A 10962-nucleotide genomic window follows, 5' to 3' on the forward strand; every position below is an offset into this window, starting at 1 on the left:
TGGAGCATAAATTTTTGTCTAGTTCCTGGCGACCGTGTTCCGATTTTACGCTACGTTATCTTTATATGTATGTGTGAAGATAACGTAGTGTAAAATCGGAACCCGGTCGTCAGGAACTCTAAGGCTAGAGATTGAATTGAAGTTGAAGGGAGGACTGTGTTGTGTGTGTCTACCTCCATGACTCCATTCGTTATCATTATGCATCGGTCAAAATTCGAACTTTGATCTCTTACAAGGCGATGCCTCAATAAATAACTGATTATACTATTAGTACAACCTTGTGTAATATCACAGTGTGTTTTTAGACACAGTACTCACATTCACAATGTCAGTTTTCAGACAGTAACTTACAGTCCGTAACTTGTGTACGGTAGGCCACACGGGGCGCCCTCACACATACTATAGCATCTTATAGTTTAGGACATCCATGCTAACAACAGAGCTGCAGCTGTTTCGCTTCGTCGATCTCGCTCGGTCCTCTGCTAAAAAAAATTTGCAAACGCCGTAAGAAAATAAAAAGTAAAACGAAAAATGTCTAGTAACTCAAAATGAAATATGAAAATGAGTTTTAAAAAGTATTGTAAATAAAAACAAAGTTACATCCATGTCTAAATCAACCTGGATGAATTTTTGTTATTAAATAGTAGTGTAGTTAATACTATACTTTATTTGTAAAAATTCCTACAAATTGATTCAAGTCTCTTTTCCTTTAATGAACCAGTCAATTTTATGGGGGGGGGGGGGTAATGTTGGAAAATAAATGTACTAAGTACCACAAAGTGGAGGGGTAAATTTTATCAACAATATTTGAAGTGGAGGTACATGTCACTTTGGAAAATATCTATACAGGTAAAATGAGGAAAGTGTGTGTGTGTGGGGGGGGGGGGGGCGCTACTAAATTTCTCAAGCAAAGCGCGAGGAAGGTTATAACTCAATTTTGTTCACAGCAATTGCTCCAACCCACCCCCATCCCTTAGCCCATGTTTACCTTACACATATATGGAACCAAACAAATTTTTTTTAGGCCCAACCAACACTGATTAAAGTACTTTTTTAAAATTTTGACAGTGTCCATCTAAAATTTTACAAGCACTGCAAAAATGAAGAGAAGAAGAAAGACCAAAGCTGGGTCGACACCTGAAGAACGTGCCCAGCAAACTATGCAACCATCAGCTACCTTGAGAGCAACAGGTCTTATTCTAGCATTTGCTGCTGGAATGTCAGTTTCGTGTACATCAGTGGTTGTAAAGCTGGTGAAAGATGATCTGTCCTTTTGGGAAGTAACGTTTTATCGTGGTTTGATGAACAGCATCTTGGTTTATAGTTATCTTGTTGTGAATGGACGAGGTAATCTATTGAAAGATATTGATGGGAAGATATTTGGTACTGTTATGTTACGAAGTCTTTTTTTTGTAACTAGTGTGACGATATCATTTGCAGTAAATCAGAATATACCACTAGGTAAGTTTTCTTATGATTTCATCTTTAGCCTTCCTTGACCTTCCTTTCACTCTTTCTCATTTTTTTGACCAGAATAAGGCCTAAAGAAATTGTGTAGTTCTGATTACATTCAATTTTAGAATAGGTGGGGTAGGTAGATTGTTTAGTTTATTATTTTTTTATATATTTTTTTTCATATGTGAGTGTCTAGTTCGGGTAGTTATGTTTTCCGTTGTTTTCCGTTATGGTCTCTGTGTTTTTTATTTCTTCTCATCAGATGTACATCCATTACAGATTGGAAGAATAGTTTTATATTGTCTTTTTAAGTGGATGTCAGTTTCCACATCCACTATTTCTTGTTAGACTTCACACTTTTCGCAATTTCACAACCTTTCACACCACTCCAGCAAGGAGAATAATATACCAAAAATGCAACAAAATATAAAATTACAAAAACAGGATACATTTCCAACTTCATACCAACTTTCACTTCAAATAACTATTATTCGTATTTGTTTCATAAAATGTAAATTTTCTTTTGATTCAGGTGATGCATCAGCACTGATGGGCACCAGTACAGTGATGACTGGATTTTTAGGAATTTTCATTTTAAATGAAAAATGGCACATAACGGAGATGTTACTCAGTTTGCTTTGTTGGGCTGGTGTTGTTCTCATTTCACGACCTGCATTTCTCATGGGAGCCACTGAGGGGGCTGCAGTAGATGATGGCGGTGTTCGAGCGTTCTACAGTATGTTGGCACTGTGTGCTGCCTTGACAACAACTTTGTCATTTCTGTTTGTGCGAAAGATTGGTGGTTCCCTTGACGTGCCACGACTGGTTTTAGCGTCAGAGTTCACCTCTATGGTCTGTTGTTTCTCTATTCTTCTATACACACAAGGTGGTGTGAGTCTTCCCCCTGAGAATACATTGAGGTATTTGCCCGCACTTAGTCTGACAAGTAAGTGTACTTTCTCTTAATTTTAGCAAAGCTGAACAATAGCCATGGTGAATATGTCTGTGTGTATGTGTCTGTGTGTGTGTCTGTGTGTGTATGGATGTATGTTCGTACGTACGTACGTATATACATACATACATACATACATACATACATACATACATACATACATACATACATACATACATACATACATACATACATACATACATATGTATGTATGTATGTATTAATGTATGTGTGTATATATGTATGTGTATATGTATGTATGTATGTATGTATGTATGTATGTGTGTGTATGTGTGTGTTTGTATGTGTATGTGTATGTATGTATGTATGTATGTATGCATGCATGTATGTATGTATGTATGTATGTATGTATGTATGTATGTATGCATATATGTATGTATGTATGTATGTATGTATGTATGTATGTATGTATGTATGTATGTATGTATGTATGTATGTATTTTGTCACTTGACTATAGCCTGTGTTGATCAGTAAAACCCTTCAGCCCATTGCTTTTCACTTTTGTTTTTTGAAATAACTTGAAGTTCAAGAGGTCAACAACGTCGCCGTCATTTGTCAAAGAAAATGTTATTTCAAATGTATAATAAAGATAAAACAAGTTGAAATGTCTCGCGCATTGATGCATCTTGGAATAAGAAAATCAACTATTCAAATTACTGACATGTTGTTTTTCTCTATTCCCTACCAAGGTACAATGGTACAAGTATTAATGGGTGCCAGTCTACGCATTGAAAAAGCAGCAAGTGCGGTCGTTTGTAGAACAGCTGGACTCGTTATAACGTCCTTTATACTGCAGAGCGCTGTTTTCCATACCATCCCTGAAATAACTAGTTTAGCTGGTGCTGGTCTCATTCTTACATCCACTGCTTTCCTGAGTTGGAGAAAACTCCAAGAAAAACCAAAAAGATCTTAGAAGCCTACAATTGAGGTCGTTAACCTGAAATAGAATGTTCGATAAAAATCTTTCTACCATTGCAACATTTTAGCTTTTGATTCAATAAAAATTTACTGTGTAATCACATTATTTCATGTACATTTGCATATTACTTGCATATCATTTGCATATCATTTACATGCAGGTATGCAGTAATTTACTGTGTAATCACATTATTTCATGTGCATGTGCATATCATTTGCATATCATTTGCATATCATGTACATATCATTTGCATATCATTTACATGTAGGTATGCAGTAATTTTTCGGTATTTAGCACACTATCAGTGAAAATACCACTAGTGTGTGTGTGCATAGTGCAAATAATGACAGATATATATTCAATAATGACAAGTGTCTGGGAAATTACCTCAAGTTGTGAGTTATTATAGTGACTTGTGACATTTTACAAGAGGAATACATGAAACGAAGCATTTTTCACCCAACCCTTTTGGACTTATAAGTAACTTTGAATCAACATTTGACAATACATCAAATAATCTGTACAGTTGTCTTGTAAAGATATCTTTTATAATTTCTTTGTAATAATTTTGAAACTTTTATATAACATGTTTGGTAACAATTTATCATTAATATACATCCTAAAACCTTAAAAATGATGGGTTATTTTATCAATAAAGAAAAAAAATAAATGTGATTCTACATTTTTTTTTAATGTTTTTAGTTCAAAATCTAACTTTTCCAGGCCATGTATTGATACTTTAGGAATGGCAATTAAATCAGAAGGAAAGTATGAATTATTTGATTCATTAAAGGCCCTCATTTTCTTATAAAAACTTGTGATGTCACCACTTTACTATGCATATAATATTATCTGAATGTCTTTTTTTTATAGTTAATAAAAGTCTGATTTTTAATTCTATTTCTATGTGTCCTAGAATTTATTACAGCAAGTCATCCTACATTAAGGGTTCCGTCTCTGTCTGACATGGTCTGAAAGTGAGTGAGCACGCCTGGGTAATTGATTCAAAGGCCTTAAGATTTGGTTGACCAAGATTCGATATCAGTACATAGTGCATCCTACAAAGTCACCCAATTGACACACTGTGGCAAAGACAAGCTATGTCTAAATGTATAGACTATATCTTTTAAAAGAATCCCCCCCCCCCCACAAAAGTACTAATTTGTGCTAATTTACGCTAGTGCGTAATAAGTTGTGATGATTCGATAGGCCAGGGGAAATAAAAACAAGAGTGTTGTCACTAACATTGTTTGAGGGCGCTAGTCGTCACCCTGAGGTCAACCAGCGAAGATGACCTAGACGAAAGCAAATGGCTCAGCGATGCAACTAATGGAGTAATTGTATGTACATCTGTCTGTCACCCTGGGTTTCTGGCCGGTAATCGTAGGTCCCGTTGAAGACCACAAGTGGACATCATAGGTTTGTATACGACTCAGTTATACGATTTTGAAATGAGTTATCTTAGTTCAAGTTTTTGTGGATTTTTCGGCCAGCAACTTAATTATTCAAAGAATTTATTTGGTGTAGGAAAAAGCACGAGTAACGTTACACTGGGAACATACTAACCCCGGATACTAACATACTAACACGTTAGAAATACATGCAGAGCTGGGATAAAGTATCCACTTATTTAGTATTGCTCTTTGTTGAACTCCCTGATTTTATAAAATATGCAATATGTTATGAATAACTGGAGAGTAATTCCATAACAATTTACAAACTGGACGTGATAGCATGCTGTTCTTTCAATTTCAAATCTCCTATAATTTTCAGAGCCCATGCCCCATATTTTTAGAGTACATTTTCTTATTTGTAGTGTAGTGTAGTATTTTTAATTGTACACAGATTTTTTTAAGGGGCTAAGTTGAAGGGTGTGAGTCTTTCTATATTTATTTTCACGCGAAGGGCACACAGAAAATACTAATTGCTTGGAAGTTGTAGACTCACCGTCTGCTTGTACAGTACTCCGAACAGTAATATGACATGAGTTGAAAACTGCAAACATTTTAGAAATCTATTTTGTCAGATATGATGACTTACTCGTAATATCATACACCAATTGATTACTTGTGTGTATAAATGTATTTGTGCAGCCACATAGAAAAAATTAAGAAATATGTCAAATGTTTGTTACTGTACGTACAATAACTAACATTTTACACATTTATTAGTGTTTTGCAATGTATTGAGTTACAAACACAGACTCGGTCAGTGTTGTTTCACATGGATTTTTTACGTAGGACGCCATGTTAAAATTGTTTTAGAAATTAAAAAACCAAAATAAATACCAAATCCTCATTCATATGGCCACTTTAAAATTGCACCACCTTAGTTTATTCTAAATGTAAAGAAAAGAAGCCATGAATTGTAAACTTAGATATTATACATGTCTATCTTAGTAAACTGAGACCTTGATTGCCAGAGTAGTAATTTTCAAAATTTTGTCCTTTTCTATGTTTCAGAAAATTTCAGTGCAAATAAGACATCAACTTTATCATTAATGAAATAACTGTTACCATGGAAACAGGAAGCAAAGACAACTCCAGTGATGAATATAATTCACTTTTCAAGAAAGTCTGTGACAAACTTCAGGAAACCGGTGATGTCAAGGCATTATCAGTTGAATTTGGAAAATTGAAGAATGAAGCTGATAGGGTAGCGTTTGCTCTAAAATTGCAGAGTGTTCACGATATCGTTAACGTGGTACCAACATTTCAACAAAAATCTGCAGACAAATCCAGAGAGTTACGGTCCAAAGGTAACACTGCATTTCAAAAGCAACAAAACGAAAAAGCTTTAGAGTTTTATACAGAAAGTATATTGTTTGCACCAATCAGTGATGAGGAAGATGGCGGAACATTGTTAGAACTCGCACTGGCGTTAGCGAACCGATCAGCTGTGTTGTACCATATGAAAGAACACAAACTTTGCCTTGAAGACATAGAGCGTGCAATTCAAAATGGCTACCCCGAGGAACTGCGATATAAACTACATTATCGTAGAGGTGGATGTTTACGGGCATTGAAGAGAAATGCTGATGCACGAGAGAGATTTCAAGAAGCCAGAGAAAGTGCTGATATTAGTAAGCTGGATAAAAAGAAATTAAAATCATTTAAGTCGGATATTGATGCCCAACTGAAATTATGCCGCGGAGACAATGTAAATGGTCCAGATGGTACAAAAGAGAAGACTGCCAACAAAGTACCACCTGAATTAAGTTATGGTCAAAACAAACAAATTCCATGTGCTTCGTCTGCCCTTGAGATAAAAAGTAGTCCCGAAGCTGGACGCTATGCTGTCGCAACTCGGGATATTAAGGCAGGGGATGTTTTAATCGTTGAGAAGCCGTACGCGTCTGTTGTGTTGCTTCCCTGTAACGCAACACATTGTCAACACTGTTACAAGAATGTATTAGCTCCAATTCCATGCAAGCAGTGTGCCAGCGTCGCTTACTGCAGTGTAAAATGCCGGGAAGAATCCTGGAATGAGTATCACAGTCTGGAATGTAAACATCTGGATTTTATCCAGAATATCGGTTTGGGAATGGGACACTTGGCATTCCGAATTGTCGTCAAGACAGGCCTCCCATTTCTACTGAAATTCCGGGAACAACAACTACAGCATGGAATTACAAATCCGGAGACTGGAGTAGCAAATCCGGAAGATGGATTCCTCGGCTGTAATGATAAAGGGGTATACATCAATGAGTACTATTCTATCCACCACTTGGTAACAAACTCACACCAGAGAACCGTCGGGGATCTCTTTAAAAGAACCGTCAAAGCCATATGCTTACTGAAATGTCTACAAGGTACAGACTTCTTTAAATCCGCACAAGCTAGGGAGTATGATTTTGATATCCATGCATACATAGGGGGCATTATTCTTACACACTTACAAAATATTCCTTGCAATGCTCATGAGATATCGGAATATGAGTTGTATAAGTCATCCGTGGAAAAATGTGAGTTTGTGGAAGTTGGTTCGGGATTATACGCAACAATGAGTCTGTTGAATCATTCATGTGATCCGGCTGTAACCAGGAATTGCTACAGTGATGTCTGCGTCGTCAGGGCAACCCGCAATGTCAACAAAGGAGAGGAGATAGTAGACAATTATGGATATTTGTATCCAGTGCATAAAAAAGCCGAAAGACGGACAAAACTTAAACAACAGTATTACTTTGAATGCAAATGTGATCCATGCGTCCACAACTGGCCACTCTATATGCAAATCGAAGATAAGTACCCAACGTATAAATGCAAGGCGTGTCATTTGCCGCTCAAAATACCGCTTAATCCAAACATGGAAGCAATGAAATGCAGTCACTGCCATCACAAGCAGAATTTGATGCAGCAAATTGCAACTATGCGAGTATCGGAGGAGCGCTACAGGACAGCTCTCACTAACGTGCTTGAGGGAAAGTTGGAGGGAATGATTCCAGCACTGCGCAATCACTTGAGTCTGATGGATGGGATGTATTCCCGGCCATGGAGAGATATCAATAACTGCCAGGAAGCATTGAAACAGTGTTACAATGTTGATGCCAATTGTATCATCTGTGATTGAATATGTTTGGTTGCCATGGAGATATCAACACTGAAACAATGCTACAATTTAAATGCCAATTGTATCGTCTGTGATTGAATATGTATGGTTGCCATGGAGAGATATCAATACTGAAACAATGTTACAATTTATATGCCAATTGTATCGTCTGTGATTGAATATGTATGGTTGCCATGGAGAGATATCAACACTGAAACAGTGTTGCAATTTTGATACAGATTTGCATTGTATGTGATAAATGAACGATACATCTCTGAGATAATGTTGCAGTTTTGCTGTGAATGACTTTGTCAGTGAACAATGTATATCTATTGTAAACTATGCTTTAATACAGTATCACTGCCAATTTGCATAAATTATATATGCATGAAATCTGTGTTCTCTTTTCTAAAACTGTGACAATGTATCAAAACCATAATCTGTTGATGAATTCTTTAGACAAAAACAATGTTACTCTTTTTTGTACATTGTAATATTTATGTATTAACTAGGTATGGATTCTGCCTTGACAACAAAAATGTTAGACTGACATATTATGACATGTGTCCAACTACGTGAAAAATCCATGGATGATGACAACTATGCTGCAGATTTACCATTGTGTACAACAAACTGTCTATATATCATGTGTTGACTGGTCGCCACAGAAACTTGCCATAGTGTCCTAGTGTTGAAGCAGGAGGAAACTGAAGTACCCAGGGAAAACCTGCGTTGTTCGGCAGGGTCAAACTGAGCATCACCCTTCTTACATACAGACCTGGTTAAATTTTTAATCAAACCCAGCCAACACCTGGCAGGTTCAAACCAATCTGATTAAAATCTGATGTGGTAAAAAAGGGTAGATGTCTTTATTTACCTCTATTTCCATCATTTTATGACATTTGTTTTGTTCTGGATGATCATCGCGTAGGATTCAAACCCAGACTGCAGGGGTAAGAGGTGTATAAGCTCACTGCTTGGCCACCGACAACCCAGGATAGAGTTGCTGCAACAATAGGTGTAACTTTACACACACATTAAACATTTTGACATTTGTAAACTTTAGTTTTTATCACGTCTTAAATTATATTGGTTCAGTTTTTGTACTTTTATCAATTTGTTTATGTTCTACACTAAACTACACTGAAAATTATAGACTTAAATTAAACTAACCTAGTAGGTTTATTAGATTTCAAGAAAAATTTGAAATGATTTTTTGATATGATCATTTAATTTTATTGCAAAATTGCAATCCAATCTATCTAACTATTGACATTTGAAATGATAAAAAAAGTTTGTAACTTCTTTGCAGTAAAAGTACCAATAGATAATTTTGAAAAGTTTTATAGAAGTAAGGTAGCAAAATTTTATTAGTATCAATAGAAATAATGTAACCAACTTGATAATTATCAAAAGTTCTTTGAAACAATGTAGCAAGATTTGATAATTATGACAATATAACCAACTTGATAATTATCAAATGTTCTGTAGAAACAATGTAGCAAGATTTGATAATTATGACAATATAACCAACTTGATAATTATCAAATGTTCTGTAGCCACAATGTAGCAAGATTTGATAATTATGACAGTGACAATATAACCAACTTGATAATTATCAAAAGTTCTTTGAAACAATGTAGCAAGATTTGATAATTATGACAGTATAACCAACTTGATAATTATCAAAAGTTCTGTAGAAGCAATGTAGCAAGATTTGATAATTATGACAATATGACAATATAACCAACTTGATAATTATCAAATGTTCTGTAGAAGCAATGTAGCAAGATTTGATTATTATGACAATATAACCAACTTGATAATTATCAAATGTTCTGCAGAAACAATGTAGCAAGATTTGATAATTATGACAATATAACCAACTTGATAATTATCAAATGTTCTATAGAAACAATGTAGCAAGATTTGATAATTCTGAAATGTTCTGTGGAAACTATGTAGCCAAACTTGATAATTATCGAAACTTCTTTAAAAACAATGTAGCAAGATTTGATAATTCTGAAATGTTCTGCAGAAACTATGTAGCCAAACTTGATAATTATTGAAACTTCTGTAAAAACAATGTAGCAAGATTTGATAATTCTGAAATGTTCTGCGGAAACAATGTAGCCAAACTTGATAATTTTCGAACGTTTTACAGAAACAATGTAGCCAAACTTTAAAATTATCAAAAGTTTCATAGAAACAATGTCTCTCTTTTTATGTGTATTCTGAGCTTAGGATAGATGTGCAATAGAATTAAACAAATGTTGAAATAACAACCTGGAATCTAATGTCAGTTATTATGACTGCTTTGTGTGTGTGTTACAATAGAATGTTTGTAATGGTGAAATTTATGATAATTTTATTATAATTTATTATAATTTATGATAATTTATCAGATTATGTCATTGTCTGCTTCTTGATTGGTGAATAACAAAGTGACATGATCAGGCCTAATGAAAAACATTGTTTGGTTCCGTTTACCCGACCCCACCTAGTTTTTCACTGCTGACCCTAATTTTTTTTTTCATATTCAAGAAAAAAATAATAAAATTACGAAAATTGTGAAGTCTTGCAAGAAATAGTGGATGTGGAAACTGACAAAACTGTTCTTCCAATCTGTAATGGCTGTACATCTGATGAAAAGAAACCAATAACAACCTTGGAAAACATAACTACCTGAACTAGACACTCGCACATGCAAAAAAAATGAAAAATGAAACTGACATCAACTTAAAAAGACAATATGAAACTGTTCTTCCAATCTGTAATGGCTGTACCATCTGATGAGAAGAAACCAATAACACAGAGACCATATGGAAAACAACAGAAAACATAACTACTTGAGCTAGACACTCACATATGAAGAAAAAATATAATATTTGAAATAAAATAAAAATTCTACCTACCTCACCCATTCTAAAATTGATTGTAATCAGAACCACACAATTTTTTTTATTAGGCCTTAGATGGTATTCCCCAACACAGCCTAGAATACTTGAACCCCCCCCCCCCCCAACACACACACCCTATTATAGTGTAACTCAATATCACCATCTA

General features: G+C 35.1%; 2 protein-coding genes across 2 annotated transcripts; both read left to right on the forward strand.

Moving 5' to 3' along the window:
* Window positions 1-1100: 1100 nt before the first annotated feature.
* On the forward strand, window positions 1101-3380 carry LOC144452749 (solute carrier family 35 member G1-like). The gene is made up of 3 exons (XM_078143897.1): window positions 1101-1461; window positions 1988-2401; window positions 3119-3380. Exons 1-3 carry the CDS (start codon window positions 1101-1103, stop codon window positions 3340-3342), a joined length of 999 nt encoding a protein of 332 aa, XP_078000023.1. The 3' UTR covers window positions 3343-3380.
* Window positions 3381-5865: 2485 nt separating this feature from the next.
* LOC144452750 (protein-lysine N-methyltransferase SMYD4-like) lies at window positions 5866-7917 on the forward strand. Its single transcript, XM_078143898.1, has one exon. It carries the CDS (start codon window positions 5866-5868, stop codon window positions 7915-7917), a length of 2052 nt encoding a protein of 683 aa, XP_078000024.1.
* The last annotated feature ends 3045 nt before the right edge of the window (window positions 7918-10962 follow it).

This window comes from Glandiceps talaboti, chromosome 23, assembly GCF_964340395.1.
Source record: "Glandiceps talaboti chromosome 23, keGlaTala1.1, whole genome shotgun sequence".
In the NCBI taxonomy this organism is placed as follows: domain Eukaryota; kingdom Metazoa; phylum Hemichordata; class Enteropneusta; family Spengelidae; genus Glandiceps; species Glandiceps talaboti.

Coding starts and splice junctions, on each gene's coding strand:
- LOC144452749 (XM_078143897.1), top strand. CDS start 1,101: ATGAAGAGAAGAAGAAAGACCAAAGCTGGGTCGACACCTGAAGAACGT. Junction 1,462..1,987: donor AAATCAGAATATACCACTAG/GTAAGTTTTCTT, acceptor CTTTTGATTCAG/GTGATGCATCAGCACTGATG. Junction 2,402..3,118: donor GCCCGCACTTAGTCTGACAA/GTAAGTGTACTT, acceptor TTCCCTACCAAG/GTACAATGGTACAAGTATTA.
- LOC144452750 (XM_078143898.1), top strand. CDS start 5,866: ATGGAAACAGGAAGCAAAGACAACTCCAGTGATGAATATAATTCACTT.